The 26,431-nt window shown below is 32.7% G+C and overlaps 1 protein-coding gene across 3 annotated transcripts in view; it reads left to right on the top strand.

The window, feature by feature from the left end:
* LOC124364500 (endophilin-B1) overlaps positions 1-18,150 on the top strand; it is a 39,229-nt gene extending 21,079 nt beyond the window's left edge. For 2 of the 3 annotated variants that reach the window (XM_046820038.1, XM_046820037.1), the window contains 5 exons: positions 5,432-5,622; positions 10,223-10,315; positions 12,050-12,200; positions 12,393-12,529; positions 15,761-18,150. In XM_046820038.1, the coding sequence (XP_046675994.1) occupies positions 5,432-5,622; positions 10,223-10,315; positions 12,050-12,200; positions 12,393-12,497 (540 nt within the window). In that variant the 3' untranslated portion in view covers positions 12,498-12,529; positions 15,761-18,150. The remainder of the gene's footprint in view (positions 1-5,431; positions 5,623-10,222; positions 10,316-12,049; positions 12,201-12,392; positions 12,530-15,760) is intronic. The other variant, XM_046820039.1, reaches the window with a different exon arrangement.
* The last annotated feature ends 8,281 nt before the right edge of the window (positions 18,151-26,431 follow it).

Below are 26,431 nucleotides of genomic sequence, written 5' to 3'. Positions count from 1 at the left end.
TCTGATGCATTTTTGTAGCACAACTTGCACACCTTTCTGTGTCAGCGTTTTTGAACTCCTCCACCAACAAAAGCAGATGACGTCAGGTAGTGGTGCCCTGTAGTGGTCACATTTGGAATGCGTGGCTCTTCCTGCACGTTCATCAATGAACAGGCCAATTCTTCTCTGAACTTAGTGATAGAGACTAAGTTTTGTTTTTTATTATGAGATGTAGTGTGGTTAAGAAAATTATTGTAGGCCAACCAACTATTGACCACTGCAGTTCCAAGAAGAAGTTCTTCAGCTAGTTTGTGGAACCAACGCATTGTCTTCCGTACTGCAGTGTTATATGATGACATTTGATCGGATACGTCTATCCCAATCTTCGCCTTATTGTAGTCAACGATGACTAATGGCTTCATTACATTTGGCCCTCCAACTTTTTTTTGGTCAAGGACGACGTACTCCGGCCTATGGAATGTAGAAAGCATGTGTACCTCCTTTTTGTCTTTCCACTTGGTAACAACTACACCATCTTTATTTTCGGAACAAACCATTTCACCTTTACTAAGTTTTTGTTTTAAAAGGTTTTTTGGTAGGCCTTTACGACTTTTTCTCATGGTACCAGCAAGATGTGTTTTATTTGACAACAAAGCATTAGCCAATTCTACTGATGTGTAGTAGTTGTCCGTATATAACTTTTGGCCTTTATTTAAAAAGTTTGTCATGAGTTCCAGTATCACTTTAGTCGCAACAGAACTGTCTTTTGTCACTTCTACAGTACCTTTCCCCATGTATACTTTTACTGCATAAGTATAACCCGTTTTATCACACAGCTTGAATATTTTTATCCCAAACTTGTGGCCTTTCCGGGAATATACTGCTGGAAACCTAGTCTACCACTAAACGGCACCATAGTTTCATCAATAACTAAATCTTGCTCTGCTACTTTCAAAGTGAAGAATAAATTGTTTAGTGCTAGAAGCAGAGGTTTTATTTTACCAATCCGCCCATCTCTTTTGAGGTTTTCATTACCGTTAAAATGCCAGAAACGTAAGAGTAACTGAAACCTGTTTCTACTCATTATTTTTCGGGCAACTGAGAATTTATACAAAGGGTTTTTTGACCAATAATCGCTGATTCTTGGAAGTCCTACTAAACCCATATATTAAAGAAGGCAAATAAATTGTTTCATTTCCCCATGATTGGTATTTTTCCAGTCTTTTAGCCTACTCTTACGACTTAGTCACAGCTTTGAAATTACTTCATTTGCATTATGATTAGTTTCTACAACCATAAGTTCAACTACTTCATCTGTCAAGTAATGACGAAAAAAATATATTGGTTTTTTGTTGTTCGGTAACAAAAATTAAATTTTGTTGTTTGAGTGAACTGAAACGTTTTCTGCTTACCCTCAAACATTTCCCAGCCCAAATCATTGTCCTTGGTGTTTGTAGAAATAAAAGAAGTACCTGTGATATCTGTAACTGTTCCATTAGCATCTGTAGAATTAAGTTCCACGTCTGATTCTTGATTGTCATCAGAGTTATATTCTGAATCAGTACCAGGAATAAAGTCTAGGTCGCTATCAGTGTCATCCGGTATATCATTAACCACCATTGACTCCACACTGTTATCATCACTTATACCGGCAAATAAATCACCCGGGGAAGACGGATTCTCAATTATACGTTCGATTTCATCCGTAAGAAGATTATCGCCACTTATTTTTACCGATCACTAGTATACACGCACAACTATCGAAACATTACTTACAAAAAACACAATGTAGGATTCCAGTAACAAAACGCGTCAATTAGCACTCAGCTATGTGTAAAAGGCAGGTTAGAAGTAAGCTTCAGACAGAGAACTAAAGCGCGGGAATTATTCAGGCTGCACATCAACAAAACGGAATATCCCTGAATCAGGCGTCTGGCGTATAGGCCCGACGGCAAATGATTTATGTAATATATCGCCTTGTAAAAAACTCTGTCGGGCCAATGTGCACGACGCTTTATAAACGTAATAAATATATATAAATCATGTTTATTATTAACCAAAGAAGAGAAAAATAACAAAAGGTTACAACAATTTATCTTTTAAAAATTTGGCACTTTAGCGCTAAAACGTAATTTTTGGGGTTGGTAGCTAACGTGTTAAGCCCTTCCTGATAACAAAAAAGTGTACATACAACATATTTTAGACTAAAACGGTACAGAATTTTAATAGAGTTCCTTCTACAGTTTAGGTGAGTTTATGCATTCAAACTATTATTTTTGCTCAAATTTTTACTTTTGGATAGATTGTTACTTGTGACTATTTTTTCAATTTTAAGTTTTGTCGATACAGAAGATTTTAAATTAGATAATAACTTAGTTTTTGTAATCTGCATTACACTACTGAGCAAGCACATTACAATAATTTAATATTTTCTAAAATTTAAAGGTAAACAAGTGTTTCTGCCTCTTTGATGAATTTCAGCTGAGAGTATTAACAGCTGTTAAGTATCAGTTCACTCTGTATTATGTGTCATAGTGCAGTCTGGCGGATACAATTGTAAATCATTCCAAAATTAACAACTACTTAGAAATTAAAAAAACATTTTCCAGTGAACCAAATTGTGAATCTAAACCATTCTCAAATCCCCTTCAACAAAAAAATCTCTTGTAAATTGACAAATAATAATTTTTAATCTCAGAATAACGATGGTCTGGACCTCCTCTGAAAACATTAGTTATAACTAAGTTAGGTTATTCCAGGCTTGTTTTGAGGGTAAAAAATACAATATAATCTTTATATATATATATATATATATATATATATTTATTTTGTACGTGTGTATGTCACTGAAATCCTTCTCCTAAACGACTGGACCGATTTTAGCTTGGGTAATTCTAAGTTGGGTATCCTCTGAAAGGAACAAGAAATAAATGTTTTACATTATTTGAATGAATACACAGTTCTTCAGATATGATCTGCAAGATTACTGAATTTCCATCTGATATTTTCTAATGAGGATTTATTTATTACAGGTTATTTGTTGTCTCAGCCAATAAATCTGGTTGAACTGCAAAACCGAATCAGTTGCATTTAGTGAGCACAGAATTGTAAGAAATAACATGTTCGTTTGTGGAACAAGTTCTGTTGTTTCCTAGATGTGAGTCTTTTAGCGGGAGAGGGATTTTTGTAAAGTTTACTTTTACTACTGTATTATAAGGTAGAAGTACCAGAATGTTAAGTAAAAGGCTTCGTTAAATTTCCATGCAAAATTTCTTGTCCAACCCATTTTGTTTTTGAAATGTCCTGCAGACAGACAGACATATAGACTCATCATCATCATCATCATCATCATCATCATCATCATCATCATCTGACGTTTCCGTTATCACGGGTCGTCGTACACAGCCTCCTCCACTTTTGTCTATCATTCCAGGTCTCCTCTTCCTCCACCTGTATTTTCTGTAGTCCCCTTCTCTCTATGTCTCTCCACACTTGGTCCTCCCATCTTCCTCTCGGTCTTCCTCTTGGTCTTCTTCCTCCTTCCTCCTTCTCCAGTGCTATTCTAGGCATTCTATTATCTCCCATCCTCTTCACATGCCCCATCCACTGTATTCTTCTTCCTTCCATTGTCTCTTGCAGTGAAACTACCTTCAATCTTTCTCTGGTTATTTCGTTCCTTATTCTATCTCTTCTTGTAGTCTTCTCTATCCCTCTTAAAAATCTCATTTCTGCAGCTTGCAATCTGCTTAAATCATTTTTAGTCCACGTCCACGTCTCTGCTCTATATAATAAAATTGGTTGGAAATAAGATTTATACATCAATACTTTTGATTCTTTCCCAATGTTCCAACTCCACACAATCTTCTTCACCATATTGAAAAACTTTCCACTCTTCCATATTCTGTTTCCTATCTCTTCTCTTATTGTGCCCCTATCTGTTATGATACTTCCTAAATAACAGAATTCCTTCACCTTTTCAAGTCTTTTTCCTTCAACTAACACGTCTTTGTTATTTCCTTCCCTTCTCTCTATTTTCATTACTTTACATTTTTGTATGTTCATCTCTAAACCATATTTCTTCGCCACTTTTGCCCATTTGTTCAACTCTCGTTCTAACTCTTGTTCCCTATTTTCCCATATCATTATGTCATCCGCATATGCTATTGTCTTGAGTTCTTCTGCTCCTCTGTTTCCTTGTACTTCTAGAATAATTTCATCCATTATAATATTGAAAAGGAAAGGTGACAATATGCTTCCCTGCCTTACTCCTCTCTCTGTTTTAAAAGTTTCCGTATATTTTTCTTCAATTCTTACCCTGTTTTTACATATGCCGTACAGGTTCTTTATTCTTTCTACTATTCCCTCACGCAATCCTCTCTTTCTCATACTCTCCCATATCCTTTCTCTCAGTACCTTATCATATGCCTTCTGTAGGTCTATAAAAGCTACCATTGTATCTTTTCCGTATTCCCACCTCTTTTCTAACACTTGTCTCATCACAAAAATAGCATCCACCGTTGACCTACCTTTCCTAAAACCACATTGCTCCTCTCTTCCTATTTCTTCCAGTACTGGTCTAATTTTCTGCAACAGTATTTTTTCATAAATTTTTTGTGTATGGCACAACAAAGTTATTCCCCTGTAATTCTCGCATTTTTGCTTATTGCCTTTCTTAAAAATCGGCACTATTATTCTATATAGACTATCATGTAGAAAAGTAATGATCACAGCTACCAGGCAGGCAGAAATCTACTGAATGATAAGCTTCAATGACAGCCAAAACTTGGATGGACATTCACCATCATCTAACTCATTCTTGTCTAAGTAGAAATGAAGTTTCAAGCAAATTCAAAGTCTACAGATGAAATCATTCTGGAGATATCATGTGGGTAGTTAGGCTACAAGTGTACTATGTCATATGATTGTACTCAAATTGTTTACAAATTTGTTTGTTCTACGATTTTCTCATTGCCGTCATAATATATAGATAATATAAAATCAATGTAAAAATGTTTGTAAATGCTAGGCACAAAAGCCTATCGAGTGACAAGCATCATCATTGAACTCAATGTTACCTATACAGAAACATTGAGTTAAAATATTGATTCTATGTTTGGTAAAATTAGCATGAATTTTGATCTTAATTAAAAACTAGTCAAGATTAAAAGCAATGAAAAAATGTTATCAGATTTAGAGACTATTAATATTTAATTCAAAACCAAAGTAGTGGAAAAATTATAAAGTACAAACAGCCTTAACTCTTGGCTTGACGTATATAAACCATATCAAATTACTATGGGTATTTTTACACTAGGAGAAGTGTGCCTAGATTAATCAATAACATTGTTCAGGATTTAAAAAATGTTTATTCTATTCTCTTATATGGAAAAAAAAAAAAAAACCTTTCTTGTAAATAGATGGAGAGTATTAATATTTCGGATGATGGTTGCAGGCGGAGAGGGACTTGCGTGTGGCACAGTCAGAGTTTGACCGGCAGGCGGAGATTACTAAGCTGCTGTTGGAGGGGGTGAGCAGCTCTCATACGCGACACCTGCGCTGTCTGCACGAGTTCGTGGAGGCGCAGGTCACCTTCTACGCGCAGTGCCACCAGGCCATGCAGGAGTTGCAGAAGGATATCGCCAGGTACATTTTAAAATTATTGACCTGTGGATCAGTAGATAGATACAGTTAGTGCAATACTATACGGTCCGAAAAACCACGATCGGAAAAGCCAATGGTGCCTGGCTAAATTTCATGTGACCATACGAATGATTTTTAGGCAGGTGGAATGCTAATACATTTAGTTTTTACCCTTCCAACGCCATAGACGGATGTATTAGAATGGTAGACTTTGACTAAAACGCCAAATACAATTATATCCGATATTATAATTATGTCTCTTGGAGAGTTTTTTAGTTCATAAAAGGCCTTCGAAATGCCTGGTGCACGCTCTGTGCTTATCGCGGTTGCCAGAGAAGTATTTATAAACGACCTTCACTCTGCGGCAGGGAGAGGGGAGGGCCCTTTGTCTAACTCTGACCACCTGCTTATCAGTTCTGTGTCTCCTACAGAGCCATAACCAAACATTTCCATGGTGTTTGTTCTCGGACAATTACATTTTTGTACAGTTTTGTAAATAGTCCTTATTTTTATCAATAATACGCTTATTTTAAGGAAAATGCTCTGATTATACTTTTTTTGCTTGTACCTTTTATGATTTAGTTATAATAAAAATTAGCTTTGACCTTAAATTCTCTACTTGTCTTAGCGTTATAGAAAAGTTAATGGCTTTATTAGTGGCGTGCAAAGGGTTAAAGCTGGTATCAGAATAGATGAGGAAGAAATCGTTTGCATTGGTACATTGCATTCACTGAGTTGTCTGCATGATGTGGTGGAGTTTGTTTAATTGTCTGTCGGCTCGGAAATTCTCTTCATATAGTATGCACCGTAAGGTGACGTAGCTCATTATGGCTGGGAATTTTTCTACTGCCAAATTTCGGTCACAGTTTTTTGGTCCATATAGTATTGCCCCTACAGAAAAGATGGAGATTAGATCTTGAAGATGTTTTTATTTTTTAAGGGTGCATTAGATGGTGCTTGATGTCTCAATATGAGTTGTCCAGTTTTCTTGTGTGATCAGAATGTGATTCATTATTTGGACTGGATTTCTGCAACACACCTAATCTTTGTGATTAGGGTAAAACTATAGGTCTTTACCCTATTAACATCTTGACACACTAGTGCACTAGTTTTAGTACGATAAGTCAAAATCCCTCAGTTTGGACTTGTAGTAAAGTATCAATTAGTAAGGTGTTACACTTTATTGATAAATTGTAAAATACTGAATATTACTAAATTCGGATTTTCAACTATATGAACAAGGCACATTTATATAATACTATTGAGGGTATAGTTATTTAGAAACCTCCTTTTACATTTATTTCACTTACTGTGTCAATAATGTTTGCAGGATGTTTAAAAGCAATATTTCTACACTTGATGGTGCAAATGTTAACAACTTAAGTACTTATTATTTTTGTAAGACGATTGTCTAGGCTCAGGGTGATTTACATTTGGGATTCAAAATTCTTTCCCACTCCCCACAATATATCAAAATTTGTAAATGTCAACTTATGTCTTGTGACACAAAACGCTGTAAAAACAATGCATTTTGGTGAATAACTGGAGACTGTGGAGTAAGAGGGTATGATTTAGGATTCCAAAATAATTTATTTTAAGTTTTCCTTCCCCAAAGGCTGTACCTTCCAATGTACAAAATACTAATGTTTCAATATGTTTTACTATAAATACCAATGTGATGAAAAACTGTTTAAAGTTTGCATAATCATATATAGAAACTTATAAAATATCATGAGTTTCACGTTGGGGATGACTTGTGTATGGTTTTTTTTTTAGTAAATGTTGAGGTTAATAGAGGTGTGATTTTGAACAGACTATGTATATGAAGTTATAATTTCTACATTTCAAATTTATGATGTAGAAATGATCAGTAGATCAGAACTGGAGAGGAAATATGAGTTTAACACTTTGCTTCCAAACCGTTGATGCGCCGTGAACTTTTCACGTCAGTGGCATCCAATACAACAGTAACAAAAAAAGTAAAAACTAGCGAGGTCTTGGTTATTGTAGAATGTGGCAAGTTTCTAAACAGAGGGTATTCAAATTTTAGTTGAAATGTTTAATAAATAAGTGTTTACACAAACTTGGCAGCTATTCTGAAAAATAAAGAAAAGTAAATAAAAATATAGATAGTTTTAAAAATGTGCTTAAATTTTTATTTATTTTCAAATAGCCTCACTTAAAAAAACCTCTCTTAGTAATTATATTATTTGTTCAGTGACTTTCTAAACTCTTATATGAGGTATTTATCACAATCGCCATTTTTTATGACCCTGAAAAGTATATAATTAATAATGGTATATAAGTTTATAAATTAAATTTAAATTTACTATTTGTAGCATCAAAGTTTTTATGGGCATCTAAACTAATTTAGAATTCTAAACTTGAGCTCATAGCTTTAAACTTAAAAATACTTATTTATTCCTTTTAACCCTGGAACTGGCAAACGCCCGATATCGGGTGTTTTAGTCGCATCCTAGATGGCAGCGCCCGATATCGGGCGTTTTAACATGTCTTTTATTTCTCAATATTACGTACTTAAAACACGATCAAATGTATCAGTATTGATACCAATCGAAAGAGGAAGGTTCAATTTATGTAAATAATACACTAATAAATAATTTTATCGTTTCGTTACACGTCCATACGTTTTATAATCTCTGAACTTTTTGTTTACATTCTTCCGCATACCGCGCTAGTTGTGCGCGCAGCGATGAGTCAACTGGTTCATTCGGCTATTGTTATTTCGTCAGCTGTATGGTGTTCTGTCTGGTTTATTGTTTGTTTGAGTTCGTTGTAATGATGGTTGTGTATATGACATGTAAGTTTTTTTGTGCGTGTTTACATAATGGATCGTAATTTCCGCGATCGTTCAAGTGGCATTCGACATGACTAGTAGAACATCAATCGAAAGAGGAAGGTTCAATTTATGTAAATAATACACTAATAAATAATTTTATCGTTTCGTTGCACGTCCATACGTTTTATAATCTCTGAATTGTCTGTTTACATTCTTCCGCGTACCGCGCTAGTTGCGCGCGCAGCGATGAGTCAACTGGTTCATTCGGCTATTGTTATTTCGTCAGCTGCATGGTGTTCTGTCTGGTTTATTGTTTGTTTGAGTTCGTTGTAATGATGGCTGTGTATATGACACAATAATAGTAAGTTTTTTGTGCGTGTTTACGTAATGGATCGTAATTTCTGCGATCGTTCAAGTGACATTCGACAATGACTAGTTGAACATGAAATAAGCAACGATGAGGATTCCGATTTAGACATTCAATCAGAACATAATTAAAAATATATATAATAAAAAATAAAAAAATAGAAAATTAATAAGAACTAATAGTTACAAGATTGTACAAATCCAAGTGAGCTTTGAAGTTCTTACTTTTGTTGGTAAGTAGCACTTTCGAATGTCAGTGTATGATTTTTGTATCGTTTACCACATGTAGAAATAAATACCTTATAAACTATGTGTTGTTTTATTTTCACTCAGAATCAAATGCTCTTTCTTTTTTATATTTTGGATTTTGCATATCACTAACAACAACAATTTTACAAATCAAAAACTTTGAACTAACTTTTCTTTTTTATAAAAAAAAATTTTTTCATGAAGAGGTAGAGTAAGGATTTTTTTTTTTAATTATATTATGTGAAAAATGTTTCTTGAACAATGCTGAATAAAAAAATATATAATATGACATAGGTACTTTAAAGTAAACATGTAATAATAAAATAAATATAAGGCAATGTATGAAGTACTAAAAACACTCCACCACTGAGAGAAATATGACCGCCAGTTCCAGGGTTAATTATGTTTTTAATAAATTACAAAAATTTTTGTGTATTTGTAAAATGTGCTTGATGTTTAAGAGTTTTATAATTAGTGAATGGATCACCCGTGTTTTGTGTGAACTAGTTGTTAATTAATCTCTAATTTCATGCTCCTGTAATACAGTAAGTTTTTAGTTGCCCGCATCCTAAACTGACATGTTTGTGGTTTGTTGTGGCATTTCTTGTACATTAGCAATTAGTCATTACTCACTATTATAGTCTATCAATTATGGTTCGCACACCACCATTTCCACACTAATAAGTATTTAAAATCTCTTACAGAATTTTTTTAAGAGTAAAACTGAAACTTTAAATTCCATTATTCTTTTAAATTATCTGCTTTTAAATACTTCTACTGTATTATTATATTGTATAAGGTTATTCTTTATTATAAGTATACGGTGGGTGTGATAAAAAACATCCATAGGCATAACCAGTGGAATACAGTGATACTGTTTATTCTGTATCATCATATGGGAATAAGCAGCAGTTGATTAATTTTTAATTTTGCATTAATAAATTAACTTTGGGTTAAAAAAACCAACTCATAGCCAAAAAACCATTTTTCTTTTAGCTTTTTAACAAATCTCTATTTAAGGATATCCTGATTTTTTTTTACTCCAAATAGAGAATCTCTTATTCCTCAGATTCCTTGAAGCCTTAATTTCTTCATCCCCTACTTATGTAATCCTTCTTGTTACGCTTAATGGAAGAAGTATTGACAAATTGCGAACGAATGGTGTATCTATGTTGTGTGTGCGGACAGTGAGAGGAGGCCTAGCCCAATGCTGCGGGTCAACAGTGAGGACGTGGACCTGGCCGCACCTGCCCACATCCCTGTGTCCGAGCAGAGTTACATGTAACAGCACGTCTGATCTTGTAGTGCGGTAGTGGCATGCCCCAATACCTGCTTGTACGCAGTAGCCCCTCTCACTGTCGACTGCTTTAGTCATTTTAAGAAATTCATTGCCTTCCTTTAGCAGCTCATAAAAAAGGATATAGTTTAATTTTTGGTAATGTGGTAGTGGTTATAAATTATGCTTAGAAATATTTATCTCTGAATTACTTGACTTGGCTGTCGTACAATCCAATAGTAAATTATATAGCATATCGGGGAAGTAAATAAATGCATCTACACACCACTGTTGTTGCTCCGGTCATGCACCTTAATTTCACCAGTTTATCTCTTTACTAATATCACAACATTTGATTTGTTTAGTATTTTCTCGTATTTGCTACGATTAAGAACAATTTTTGCACCTTCTGGCTGTACAATTCACTTTGCTATCCAATTTGTAAACACAAAGAGTGTTAGGAATAAATTGTATAACAGAGTTGTTCTTTCTTACAAATAACATGAAAACATTTAATATTTAAGTGGCTTAAAGCTTAAATATACAGCAAAAAACACCCTTACTTAATACTCATTTTAATAGAAATATTAAAGAGCAAAGAAATGTAACTTTTTAAAATAAACTTTATTACAAAAAATTGCAAATTTCTTGGTTTTATTTTAGATGATAATTTGAAAAGGAAAACTCGCATCACTCAACTATTGGAAAATAAAGTTCAGTGTGTTATGCACTTTTCAAAATTCATCACAACAGATTTAAGAACCGTAAAATCTATTTATTTTGAATCTGTGTTGTGATATGGAATTATTAATTTTGGTAGTTAAGTGCGAGAAATAATTTTAAAGTGCTGCGCTGTTTTTAAATATTATGTATTACAAGCACATTTTTCGTAAAAAAATGCTCTATTGTATAAAATATAAACATCACTTTGCAGGAAAAAAATTAAATCTTTACTGGGAGGGTAAAATATCTTTAAACATTTTTTTCTTAGTGTTTATGGTTGTTTTTGAAAATCAATTAATAAAAATTCCAGCACATATAAATTGTTCCAAATTTAATTTTGAATGTGACAAATGCTACATAACAGCATTTAGAAGAAAAAATAAACTGCAGAGTGTTAAAAGCAATAACCTTGTCATGTTGGCCAAAATTAGCAAATAACTCCTTAAGAAGTACTTAGACAATGTTAATGGCACAATTTTCAGAACTATCCAGTTTTGCCTGGAAATTAGGTCAGTTCTATTGTATTATAGCAATTTAATAGTACTTTTAGTTACAGTTTAGAGAATTTGACTGTGCACATTGTAACACCACTACCTGATTCTGTTTTTGTAGTGCTTTTCAATAAAAACTTTTTAAAAAACCAATTTTTTAATATTGGTTTAAATGTTAATAAATAATGTTAATATTCATAAATGATAATGTGTTAATTTTGTATTGTTGAATTCGCTTTAAAACATTTTTAACTTTTAGTTTTTAAATGTATATTGCTAATTTTCTTCTTGTTTTATAAATATGTATAACTAGCAGACTTAATCTGTCACTGATTCATAACACTGTAATTTTGAAAATATGTATAGTGTATTCTTGGTAGGTTTAGTAAATATGCAATGTTTTTATAGGTACTGTCTGTTACTGGAAAGATCTATGGTCCATATTGGATTTACATGTAATATGCACGATGTATGACGTAATACAAATTCACCATATGGTAATAGACGTTTTCCAACGTGTTGTAGCATGTCAATGGGGAAGACCAACAGCAGCCCTGCAATGCCTCATGCCCACCCCTCCCCCTCTCCTTCCTCCACATCTGGAGGCCTTCGTGCTCGTGTTCTCTGTGACTACGATGCCAAAGATAGCTCAGAACTCAGCCTTATGACAGATGAAGTAAGTTTCCTTTTGAAATTCTTTGGAGAATATTTTTAATTCACCAACAAAATATTTTATTCAACTATTATAATTACAAGTTTACAGTTAAATATATTTTTAATACGTCAATAACAATATGTACAATTTGTTTTTAACTTGTGTATGTTGTCTCCCTGAGATTGTGACTTATCGTCAGTTTGATATTTGAAGGTTATAACAGTCCACAAGATAGAAGGTGAGACTGACTACATGTTGGCCGAGAGGGGCAACCAGAGGGGTAGAGTGCCGACAGCGTTTCTTGACGTCATCAACTGATCCATCCCCAACTATCAGAGCATCGACTTGTGGTCAGTATAATCCCTCTGAAAAGTCTTCCTCCGCAAGAGTTATAGTGTGCTGTGAACACAAGTGAGCACTAAAGTCTGCTAATACAGTTAACCTTTGTACCACCGAGGGCATCGTGGGTGGTGTTAAACTGCCAAGGCCTAAATATATATTTAGAGGCCTTTTTAGAGGTCCTCTACATGTTCATATATGTAATTAATTCTTGTCTGATTTTTATTTAATGAACTCCATTCCATTCTCAACCAAATGTTCTTGAAGAGCATTATTGATCTGTTACGTTTATATAACTTCTATCTAGTCATGATATTTAAATGTCAGTGAATAATTTAAACTGAATCATTTGTGGTTTTGTTTGTATACTTGATTGTTATTCTTGCGCAGTACGCATATTTCAATTAGCCAAACTATTATTGTAGTAACAATAAAAATCCTAATTTTGATGATCGACTTATGTGTAAAATTTTAATTTTTCAATATATATATTGTTTGATATAATCAATTGCATCTATCTCCCATCTCCATATTTAGTTGAATTTAGTTCATGATTTAGAATTACAAACGTTATTATATAAAATTATTCAAATTATCAGGTATACGTAATTTCAGATCATTTCAAACTTACACGAGGCGTGTTCAGAAAGTAAGTACCATTAAAATAAAATATTTAAAAAAAACAAGTAAAACAATTTTTTTTCAACACAATTTTATTTCTACATGAAAGCCCAAACCTTAAACTATTTTTCGACATAGTTTCCACCAATGTTCAAACACTTTTCATAGTGAGTGATCAATTTGTCTATACCCTCTTCGTAGAAGGTTCCCGCCAACCAATGTGCCAGGACTTCACGGCAGTTTTCACTTCATCGTCAGTTTCAAAGCGTTAGCCGCGCTTCATGTGCAGAACAAATGGTAGTCAGATGGTGCCAAGTCCAGGTTGTAGGTTGGGTGATCAAACTGCTCCCAACGAAATTGTCGAACCAATGTTTGAGTGTCAACAGCGGTATGGGGCCGAGCATTGTCATGAAGCAACACAATTCCGTTACTGAGCATTCCTCTCCGTTTGTTTTGAATTGCCTGCCTTAGTTTTCTCAAGGTTTCGTAATACCTTGCCGCATTAATGGTTTTACCTCTTGGGAGAAAATCTATCAGCAAAATACCTTTCCGATCCCAAAAGACAACAGTGCACATGATTTTTTGTGCAGACATTATCATCTTGAATTTTTGTTTCTCCAGGGATTTCATGTATCGCCACTCCATTGACTGCTGTTTGGATTCCGGTGTGACATGACGGACCTAAGTTTCATTATCTGTTACAATTTTGTTTTAAAAAATCCTCACCATAATCACTGTACCAAGTGAGAAAAGTTATAGCACCTTTGAGTCTCTTTGTTTTGTGCATGTCAGTGAGCATTTTTGGAACCCATCGGGAACACAGCTTGCGATAACCTAAGCAGTCCATAACAATTTCGTACAAAAGAGTACGTGAAATTTGTTGGAAATCGTCAGATAGCGTTGGCCTAGTGAAACGTCTGTTCTCTTGGATTTTTTCGTCAACTGCCCTTACCAGATTATCGGTGACGAGAGAAGGCCGACTGCTCTGATTCTCATACTGCACATTTGTTCAACCGCTATTGAACATTCTAACCCACTTTCTCACCATTCCTTCACTCATCACGTCGTCCCCATTGACCATATCTTGAAGTTGACGATATATTTCAGCCCATTTCACATTTTTTGCGTTCAAAAATCTTATTACAAAACGAATTTCACAATCGGTGGGATCACTAACTATCTTAAACATTTTAAACGTTCAGAGAAAACTGAAAACACAGTGTAGAACAACGACAATGGTGTGAGTCTATAGCAAGTGAACAAGGACGATGGCGGTAGTAGAATAAAACGTTACTTAGTTTAAATATGTACATCTTGTAGTTATCAATTAAATAAATTGTATTATTATTTGTTCAAACTTTGTGGTGAAAAAACCACACTTGACTTGTGGTCAACTTGTGTTTTTATCTGATGGAAGTGAGATAATACACAATACAAAGGTCGTTCAATAAATAACAAGACAAATTACTTCTGCTCAAAACAATTTATTCAATCAGTACAAAACTTTGGTTACTTTTCAACATACTACCCAAGCAGCACTTATACACTTGTCTCATCTTCCTGCAAATTTGTAAATGCCTTTGCCATAAAATTCTTTGGGTTGATCTTGAAGCCACTTTTGCAACTGATTTTTGACCTCTTCATTGGATTAAAAATGTTTCTCTCGTAGACCTGTAAGAGATCCAAACACATGGAAGCCTAATAGGGTGAGGTCAGGACTGTAGAAGGATCTCACAACCCAGTTTTTTCAAGTTTTTCTTTTCTTTGCTGTGTCGTGTGTAGACAGGCGTTGCCATGAAGTAAAATCACCAAGTTTGCCAAAGTATCAACCCATTCATTTCTCATGATTCGCTCATTGCCTAATGTTCAGCAAACATCATGTTGTTAATCCTGCTGAGAGAGCAAATAACCTGATAACGATCCCAGACAAGTTTTGTAATGAATACATAAGACTTCAATGATCAAAACTATTTGGCTGTCATTGCAGTTCTGTCCTTTAATAGCAGCATAGCTATGTATGAGCACAAGTTGAAATGTTTTCTCTGGAAATTATTGATTATAATTTGTTATTTACTACTAATGAAAAATTCAAAATATTATACATTAATAATTATTTAAAAATATAATATTCTCAAAAAACCATACCAATTATAACCCAAAAAAATAAAGATGTGTGAGTAGTTTATATAATAAATTTGTATTTCCTAACAATAAATTATCTTAGACAGTTAACAAGAAACTCAACAACTCAGGTGCATTTTCTATTCTATAATTAGTACAGAGACAGGCATTAGTACAAGGGCTATTTCAAAAGTAACCGCCATTTAGTTATTAACACATTCGCAATGATGGCTTTATTCCGGACTTTTTTATCGCCATCGAAATGATGAGAGTCAAACTGCATTTTCGTGTTAATAAAGAGATGATAATCAGTGCAGTAAGCAAACAGGGGTTACTTTTGGAAAAGACCTTGTAAAATCACTATTTCCAGTGTTACACTTGGGCAAGCCTTGCTCTTCACTATGTGTTAATGTTTTGGAGCTGTCCTTCTTGCATGCAAGAACTTGTGTGTATATGTCAACCCACACGTGAATTACATTATTTTTATATTTTTGTTTCAGTGAGCCGTAGCCTCTGTAAATACAAGACGTCAACCAACGCCTATTTTTTAATAATAAGCATTTTGTATTTTTTATTAAGTATTCTTTTTATTTTCATACAGTTTATTATTTATTTATATATTCAGAGTTAAGTAGTATTTTATCCTTTATTTATAACAGTTAGTATTCTTTGTATAGGGCTTTTAGCCTGAATAATGCAATAAATATGTTTTAATTGTCGGTTTTCTTTAATTAGTTGTTAATATTAACTACATTTTATTTATTGTTTCTTGGCATTCATTTCTAGTAACTGTATATTTTGGTTCGACCTTAGGTGTATTCTCTTTTAATAATGTGTTTATTTTTGTTGTATATATTTTAATTGAAAAGAAATATAAAAATCAATCAATTAAGATAAAGTTTTATTACTGGTTAATACACTGTTTCACACTCAACTTCCTAAGAAAGAACTGTTGATTCTTTTGAAATTTTAAGTAACAGTAAAAATGTAATAATTTACACCTTCAAATCATTGTAGTTATGGTCAAATAATCACCAAAGTAAATTTGGTTAATGTTGTAATTAACGTTATGATGAGGAATTAAATCTAACATAATAATGGTTCCAGCTAAATGTTTGTTTAGCTACTATTCTGTTCTGTTTACCTTGATACGGATCTTACTATATTGTAGATTATGATTATATAGAGTATTTTTAAAAATATAAAAACTGATGGAACTAAAACTAGAATAAGTATTTTGGATGTGCGGATCTTAATTTATTTATATTGTTCCTTAATAGTACTTTAAATAACTGGTGAAGCAACAATACAGCCAGCTATAAAAATATAAATCCAATTTATGAATGATCAAATCATAATTATTTTCTTATTATTACTAATCTTTGGATACATTTATTTGATGCTGTTGATTTTACTTACCAAATGGCATATAACTCAGTCCAGTTATGGCACGACTTTATTGAAGCACAAGAATTAGTAAAATGTATGTTGATAGATTTCAAATAATAAAGATCTCATTGTTATATTGTATGTAGTATGTTGTGTTGATTTTAAATTCATTTGTTCAATTCTTGTTGTCACTTACAGATATATTATATATCATTTAAAACGGTTGAAATCAATAAACTGAATACAACTTAAGTTGCAGCAAATGCTCAATGTGTATAATCGTTTTCTCATCAAAAACTAAGTTAATCCATAATAACTATACATTAAAAAATTATTGAAAACGTCTTTCTAGGGTCTACTGATTTGAAAGAAACACATAATAGTACACATATTTAGAAATTTTTGATTGCACTGCAATCTTTCTCAACCGATAGAGGGCAATCTGATGTAGAATAGATTATATGAAAATTGAGACTCAAAGAATTGTTAGACACATATTGTCTCAGTTCTAACAGTAGGATAACACAATATCGTTACATGGGCAGACAATTTGATAGGAAACGTAGAATTTGTATTTGTTTGAGAATTTTAATAAATGTGAAGTTTGATCCATTAGCTTGCTTTAACAAACTCCAGCAATTCCAGTGTAATGTAAAATAGTAAGTTATATGGAACACCACATTATGAAGTGTACTTAGTGACACATTGACAGTCATAGTCTATGTGAGTTTTCTTATGAGCTAGGACCAATATTTTGTGTTGAATAAGAATAGTGCTGTAAAATGTCTTATGGGTAGAATGTTAGAACGAGTTGAGAAAACCATTGCTTAAATGGAAAATGGGTTTTCAATGTTTTGGGTATTAGTCTATTGAGAGCCAAGAATCAGAAATTTTGTGGAAAATTAAATGTGCCATTACAAAATATTCTTTAGTTACTTTGGCTCAATATTAACACACAGTTGCACTCTATTTTACTGTTCCAAACACAAGTCTCTTAGAATTACGCCCAAGAATTCAATGTAGGCATCTCAGATTTTTAATACAGAATAATGAATCACTAAATGTTTTACGGTATTTCCTTTCCAAAAACCAAAGAAGTGGCAACATTTCAAATAGCAAAGTCTTTACAACCATTAACAGGAAAATCGATGCCGCCGCTTCACAAAAATGTTCTCACTGTATAATAAAGAATAGCCATTTAAGGTTAAGAATTCAATATTTTAAGTTTTAAACAAAAAGATAGGTCACCTTTCCAAGCACAACTATAAAAATTTGGATTCAAAACTTGTATACATTTTTATAATATTGCTAAAGTAATTTGTTATAAAAAGATTTTAATGTTCCAGAATAGTCTCTGTTTTGTCTGTATATTATGAAATTTAATAAAACATATATTTTAAAATTTGTAGGATGGACAGTGTTAAGGAAGGTTTGTTTTATACATGTGACATCCTCCATAGATGTTAATGCCCTTTGTCACCCAAGTTTAAAAAATAAAGAATGTTTAAAATTATGTTATTTGTCCTTTGTTTAGGTTTATAATTGTGGTAAATGTTTATAATCATGTTATGACATTTTTGTTATACCACTATAATATTAATTAATTCAGCATATGGTGTGTTTGGCCAATAATAGTATTTTGTAACCAAGAAATTTTAACTTCAGTACAAGACATATCAATGCAAGCCTAGGTTATTATAGCACGGTGTTGCCATCTGTAACGAGAGAATAACTACTGAAGGAATAATCAACTGAATTCAACAAACGAGTGATCATTAGATTTTTTCAAAATATCACTCCTTATTTTTGCTTCTTCTCGACTCCTTACCTTCACAATTTAATTAACAATAATGAACGTGAATAAATAATACAAAAAAGCAGAATAATCAAACGCAGAAGAACAAAACAGACGTAAACAACCGGTAAGAGGCGAGACATCATCACAACGGTTCATACTAAGAATTAGAATTGGCAATGCCGCATGGTGAGGGGGGAAGTAACTGCTTTGATGGCCAGGCATGCAATGATATTGTCTCCTACTATAGTAGGTAAAAATCTTTACAAACTAATCAGTATGAACTTAAACTGGTATTCAAATACTATGTTAAGTTCGGACAAATTTTTGCATTCAATTGCAATTGAGATAAAACGGAGATCTGGGTGGCTCATTCATAATCTTATTGTGTGTTTCACTGTGTAACTACAGTGCACACATACATGGTCAAGCTTGCTCGGCTTTTATATTTACCCAAGCAACGAAATTGATCCTACTTTTCACACTTAACTGGTTGAAGAAAGCCTAAATGTGTAGTTAATTTTAGACTAGTAAACTAAGATCAAACAAATTGTAGCAAATATGTTATGTTAGTTATAAAACCAACAAATAAAATAATGTTTATTATGATTCTTCCATTAGTGTACGAGGTATAAATATATTGTTCATTTTGTGAGTTTAAACAACATTTAAGATTGTTAATATTGCCTTCAGCGTAGGCCTAGACGTGTGTTGTAAATATAAGTTGTATATAATTGTTGAACATTTTAGTAGTCAATTAGAAAAACAATAGTGTCAATTTAAAGTTCTAAAACGCTCATGGTTTATCTAAATACCTACCTGTTTTGCTTTGTTCCGTTTATCGTTTTCAGGCTTAGAGTTCAAAAAAGATTGTATAATCGATGGAAAACCCTAGTAATTAGTAGTGTACAATAGTTTTTGTGTGATGAATTCCCAACTCATGTAAGTCTAGTACTGTATGTTAAAACTGATATAATGTAAGCTTAAGAAGACAATACAGTTTTAGTGTATGAAGTAATAAAATTATTATTAAATTTCAGTTAATTCTCATAAACTGCTTCTATTTTTTATCTAATTTGCCAGTTATGGTTTGTATTATCTGTACACCTGTTCAAATTTGATTAGTAAAAACTGAAATATTCTTTTCGTGGGTAATCTGCAAAATTTATGTGATTGTTGCATTATTGCACAATCTTCACATCCATGTGGGATGAGTCGATTCCTAGTTAATCGTAGTTCTGATTATTTTCAAACTTTTGGATGTTTACTGGTAAAAATGAAATAGGCAATACAATTTTAATTAATTGGTTGCACATTAACAAGGGTTAGTTTGCAATTAAGAAATAAGTAACTCAACGTTAGGAGCTTTATGGTGCCAGCATGTTGTAAAATTTACAAAACTAGGTTGTCCAGTGGGCACCAATTTTTCAGACTTCACCTATAAATGTATCCCATTTTCTTACTTTTTATAACATTAAAGTAAAGACACCCCTTAGATATTGCCGTCATTATTTTCAGAGTGCCGTAAATTTGAGAAATTCTCTGTATTAAAATTGTTCAAAAGATTGTAGCATTTTTATTTTCGATTTGTACAGGTTTATGTTTAGAAAATTTATTTTTTCAACTAGTGTTCCAGAATTGAATGCAGCAGGTTTAAATGAATGAATACTGACAAAATATGTGTAACTCTTTATAAATTTTAGAAAATGACAGAAATTTAAGGAGTTAAGAGTATTTGTATGAGGTATTGTGCTCTTAAAAAGTACTGAGATTGTACGATACAGTAACCTTCTATACATCTGAGCAGTTGTATGAAGTCTTAATCAAAAGTTTTCATGCTTTCATCATCCTGTTATTAAAAAGATATAGTCATTTATTTTCATACTAAAACATTTATCAATCTTACATTTTGTCATTTTCCTGTAAATGTTACTCAAATGACACATAGATTGTAAAATCATTACAACAAATATTTATTTAGTTAAAATTTGTGATATTGAAGCATTCCGACATTTCTCTAAGACAAAGCTTAAATTCTTTTGCCAAATCCTTGTGTGTGTTTCTCTTTTTTTGTGAAAAACTATAATTTCTTGAAGTATTGGTAAAAGTAATAGAAAATAAAATTCATAGATTGTTTTTAATTTGACTTATCCAGTCACAAGCAGTTATAGAAATCTTCGTGTTACCATTGTACCAGAAAATACATACTGTTAGTCTAGCCCTAAATCTCAATTTAAACAATATTTGTACAAAAATTTGCGTACATAACTTAACGACCCAATTTTTAAATATACAGTGAATACCAATTTATATTGCACAAATGTAACAGTTTATACCCTGTTCCTTTTTATTTCCTGTATTAAACCTTATCTAATATAAAATTGTATGAATACAGCAGTCCTATTACAATGGAAACTTGTTATGGTATGATGTTTAAGGTTCTATGAACAAACATTCATCTGTTTAATGAATTATTATTTATGTACAGAATAATTGATCACATTAGTATGTTCAACTAAAACAAAAATAAGTAGAAAAACAAATGGTTAATTTTTTAATTTGGCTCATTAAGTTTTTAATTTCGTCCAGCTGAAGTAGATCTAAGGTCAGGTTTTGAATGTTTAAACCAATCATATATTTCAGAAGAATGTACTTTCATAAGAGATTTGCCTTCATTACATTTTCATAAAATTCACCAAACTCCAGTAAGAATTTACTTTTAACACAAAAGGGCTTTCACCGTTTCTACTTCCATTTGCCGTTATTCAGGACTCCACACATTGTTCCTAGGCGGAGAACACTCTTTCTACTGGAAGGTAAAGGATGAATTGCACTTCTTCCTGAAATTTATGCAGGTGGTTTGGATTTTAAACACTTCAACCCGTGTTTCATACTTTAGCTTTTTCTTATTCTTGTATTGTTGATGCAGGCTTCTGGTTTTGTTCAGTTCAGAGAAAGCCAAATTAACTAGAGTAGTTTCATTAAATAGTTAATCAAAATTAATACTTTTTTCATTTGTTGAATTCATATAATTAATAAATTCATTCTTTGTTTGAAGGTTATTTTTGACAATGGAAGGATTGTGAAGGAAACAGGATTTCTCCGGACATTTGCCATCGTTCAGTGAATTTAGTTCACTTATTTTAACCTAGTTTGTAATTATGTATTAGATTAGTTCTTTACCTGAAGAAGAGATCAGATTGCAGATCTCGAAACGTAGTGTTACTGATTTATTGTTTCATTGAACGATGGCAAATGTCCGGAAAAATCCTGTTTCCTTCATAATAAATTCAGCCAAAATTTCAAGCCGTTTTTCACAACTTTAACCAATCTGGATCCACAAGAACATATCAACTTCCTCAAAACTGTCTATGTACCTATTGCTCAAGCAAAGTCGACAGTTGCCATAAAACTCAACCACCTTGTTAACGCAAAATTCTTTTTTAATATCACCATTTGAGACATAACCCAAAAGCTTCTGTTCCACCATCATAGAGATAAATTTACTGCATTTTTTAAAAGTTTTATTTAAGCTTGTTATACTTCAGAGCTGTTTCAGTTGCAGAAATTTCCCTCTATGAAAGAAAATTGTTTGCTGAACATCTCCATGGTTCCTTGTACAAACACATCCAGACTTCAGTCACAGGATTTTCAAACATGTCTTTAATGAGTTGCCATGATGGCTGTGACAAGAAGTAGGAAAGCAGTCCTTAAAAAACCAAAAGAATTGTAAAGCGATTTTCATGAGCTTTATTATTAATTTTGTTCAGTAGGTCATCACAGACAACAGAAGGGCAACCACATTTTTCTGTATTGTGAATTTATTTTCTTCCATTTTTAAAATTACATTCATGACGGTCTATACCTTTACTCATGATGTTTAGGCCATAAACCGAACACATTAAATTTTACGATGAATTTCAACTGCAAAGTGATTCTTCACCCAAGAAATCTTTTTTAAACCTACACACTTTGTGGAAATTTTTAATACAGCACTGGTGTTTCAAGGTTAAAACTAGACGTGTGAACACAATGCTCCGCCTTACATGGTTAGAAGCGTACTGAACCACTGACGTCAACATGGCAATGCTACCACCACCACTACTCTTTCTGCTATGAGTAAATGACAGTTACTTTATGGATAACCCTTGTATACAGATGATTTAAATATTGATTTGCATTTAGATTGTTTTTCTTGGTATATTATAAAAGAATTTCATTCCAAGATTATTGATATTTTATCAAACACCATCAACTTGGTTTGGAGGATAATCTTATCAATGTTTGAGGCTTCAAGTTGATAACAGATAGTATGATAATTAAGTTACAGAATAACTTTCAGGGATTTCCAAATATGAGATTCACTATATCTTTAAAAGTTTGTTACATTTTTAACCAATTGCATTTCTAGAAAAGTTGTTGAATTTTAAATTACTTTATTCGCAAATTATAATAGTTAATTCAGTTCAAATGTTTGTACATTATCTCCAGTGTTATGTTTGTACTGTACTTATTTTTAGCACAATGTTGATGGGATTGTTTTCTTTAAATGTGAGGGATATTTTATAAATAATACTGCCTAAAAAAATCGTCACAGTATTTTGCTTAAAATTGTTGTTTGTTTCAGAATCTTTTAATCATCAAAATTCTAAAAGTTTAATATATGTCAGGTTCATGAAGCAGTAACAGACTTGTCAGGTGTCTTGACACATAAAATGAAAGTGACAAAAATGTAGCTCCTGAGACATTTGCTTTAGATCTGACTCCATATCTAGTGCATTAATACTCGGAATATGTCCCGTCATTTAGAAGCTTGACTTAAGCCGGTGTGAAATGACCAACTGGCAATCACAAGGCAACCAGTTGCTCATTTTTTCAATGGAAGTAGCCTACACAAAAATGAATTCATGAAGTTTGCTAATAATTCAGGGTTGGTGATATTAAATTTATAAAATGACCCTCATATCTAAGCCGTTATTAAGGATTGTTAATCATATTAAATATAATAATTACCATACGATCTTGCACTGATCTAAGCTTTAACTTGTCTTACACTTCCGCTTTCCTCACTGTTAAATATTAAGTGCCACTGCATGTGCAAGCAATAAGACATTTCAGCTGTTTTAGAACCTCTATTGTAATGTATTGTTGTGTATAGACCTATATAAAATAAACAATATTTCTTTTGACATTTAATTATTATTTACCTGTTTTATAATGTTTAGTGAGAACAATGGTAATATAATTATTGTTGAAAAATAAAACATTTTACAAGTGCATAAGGATACTTTGTCACTGCCTGTGTGGTAAGCCCGAGTTGTTGTTCAGGTCTCAGATAATATACTTTAATCAATAGGTCACAAGTTCAATTCCCAGGAAGATCAATATAAATTTTAATTTGGTTTAGATTAATCAATGAAATAAAATGGCATTAGCTTAGAAATGAAAAACTATTTTTAAAAAAGTACGATCAGAATGATGAACTTATGCAATTTAAAGTCTATTTTGAATTTTCTGTTGCCTGACAATAAATTACGAAGTTGGATCAAAAAGTTCCCTACTTCTGCATTCACATGTTTTAACTTTCATATCTGTCCAAAATACATTTTTTAAACCTCCTGCAGTTTATTCCTTTGCAAACTGTTTTTGAATCCACTTATGATTTTATCATTTTCATGGACAGTTTGTGGATATATCCACAAAGATATCAATGCACACGTGCAAAATTTTACTAATGTACTTTTTTATAAAACTATCTGAGGTAAATATAAACAAAAATCTAGAAAAATAACAATTTTATGGGAAATGTGTTGACAAACACTGAAGCTACATGGCAGCACCAACTACCTGAGACATACTAAACTAAAAGTTAAAGTATATATTTATTTTGATTTTGTAGTTGTGTGAAAATTTAAAAAATAACCTATAAAAATGGGTGTTTAGTGGAGTGTTCTGCTGATGAAAAACAACAATTTTGCTTGGTTATTTATATACAAGTTATCTATTATTCAAGGAATAGTTTAACCAGAGTTTTACTGTATTATAGCATTTAAAAACTAGCCATTTTTATTGTCATATTTAATCACTGCTACTGATTGGTCAGCTGTGATTATAATCTTCAAAAAATGAACAGGTATTCGGATTGATACATAGTACATGTAAAAATATGGAGGTTTATATTTTTAATAGGACGTACACAATTTACACGTTTCTTCCAACACACAAGAGGCAATATAGGTTTTGAAATAAAAATAAAGTGCTTAAACTATAATGGATTTCATATTCTAGTATATTCATAATGGTTTCTTGTACTTTGCATGTTAACCCTTTCGGTACTGGAGAAAATTTTAAAATTTATAATGAGTAATACTGACATGTCCTATAGGTACATGAAAAATACTGTACCCTTTTTCGACCTATACGCACTATTGTACTCATTGGGCCATAAAAACATGATTTTTGGACAAAAAATGACAATTTGAAAAAAATAATTCAGAACAAATGTTTCCTGAATATGATACATAGTTATATTACTTTTAAAATGGAATAAACACAAAAAATGTATTTACTAAAATGTTTTAATTTTTTTCCTGCTCGACTTCAAAAACCCATTTTAAAAATATTTCCAAGCACAAAGTGTTTTATTTAAATACAAAATAGCACTAAAATGGAACACACACACAGTATGAAATAAAATCTTACAAAACTTTAAAAAGAAAGTGCGTTTTTCATAGTTTTTGAGTTTAGGCAGTTGACTTCCATCAAATAGTAGAGAAAAACATTCTTATCAAACATGATATAAAAAATATAAAAGCATGATATCCTGGATACTCCTTATTTACAAGTTTATACAAATTTGCCTACATTGAAGTGTTCACTAAGTTTTAACACTTGTGGTTCGGCAAACATAGTAGGCAGACTCCTTTTTTACCAGTAATGCATCGGTAAGTATTCTTTTTCCTTTTGCCTCCAGCACTTGTCCTAGCAGCACTACAAACTGAACAGTTCAGTTCTCTACCCAAAGATATTTTTTTCTAATTTCTGTTTTTTACTTACTGTGGTATCTCCGCCTCCCACTGTTCTAGGTGTTGCTGCAGTCCTACCAGTCACATTTGGGGAATTTTATTCAGTTTCTTACTGTTAGCCACTCCTGAGATTGTTCAATCACTGATAGAATAAAGTCCATTCTTTCCATAGGCTTATCACTACATACGTTTATTGGTGAATAATTTAACCCATTGCGGATCACTGACGAGCTGGGTTCGTCACGCAGTGGCCAGGCCTGATGACGAGCTCAGGTCGCAAAAGCGGTCTGCTTTTAAGTTTCCCTTCAAATAGTTCTATTAATGTCTAATAGATCGGGCGATCGTCTTCACTTGTTAACTAAGAGTGTTTAACAACGGTCTACGTTTAGAGTTTTCAAAAGTTTTATAAATATCCTACAGATTGCAGATGTATGTCGAAGTTGAAAAATCATTCATATGAGTTTACGCTCTGCTTTTTAGCGCTTCTGATTGGGTGTTTTCTTCAGTTGTTATTATAATACTTTTGAGGTTAGTGGCACAGAACTAAACAACGCAGACGTACATGTTGGAGGGTTTAGTCTAAACAGTGGCCCGGATGTTGTAATCGGTTCGCCCAAGCTGCTTTATTTAGACTATGATTCAGACATCATCTCTGCCACCCCGGAACCTTGCTCGCGTGTTATCGTTCCTACATCACGGATACCCCAGCAGGCCCATTTTCCATCTGAACGAATACCTTCACAGCTGAATTTTCTAGTATACAGTACCGAGCGATACGATGTGGCGCACCATTGCTGTTCGTGCGGCCGCTGACCGTAAATTAATTCGTGCCCGCGCGCCAAAACAATACGATCCGCAATGGGTTAAGCTATAATGCAAACATTTTGATTCGCAGAAAGCAATTAGATAAATATAAACCCGAGACGTCCGGGTGAGCGGACGTTGGTATATCTCGGCAGTAC

This window comes from Homalodisca vitripennis, chromosome 6, assembly GCF_021130785.1.
Source record: "Homalodisca vitripennis isolate AUS2020 chromosome 6, UT_GWSS_2.1, whole genome shotgun sequence".
In the NCBI taxonomy this organism is placed as follows: Eukaryota; Metazoa; Arthropoda; class Insecta; order Hemiptera; family Cicadellidae; genus Homalodisca; species Homalodisca vitripennis.
This window is presented reverse-complemented; position numbering and strand designations above follow the sequence as displayed.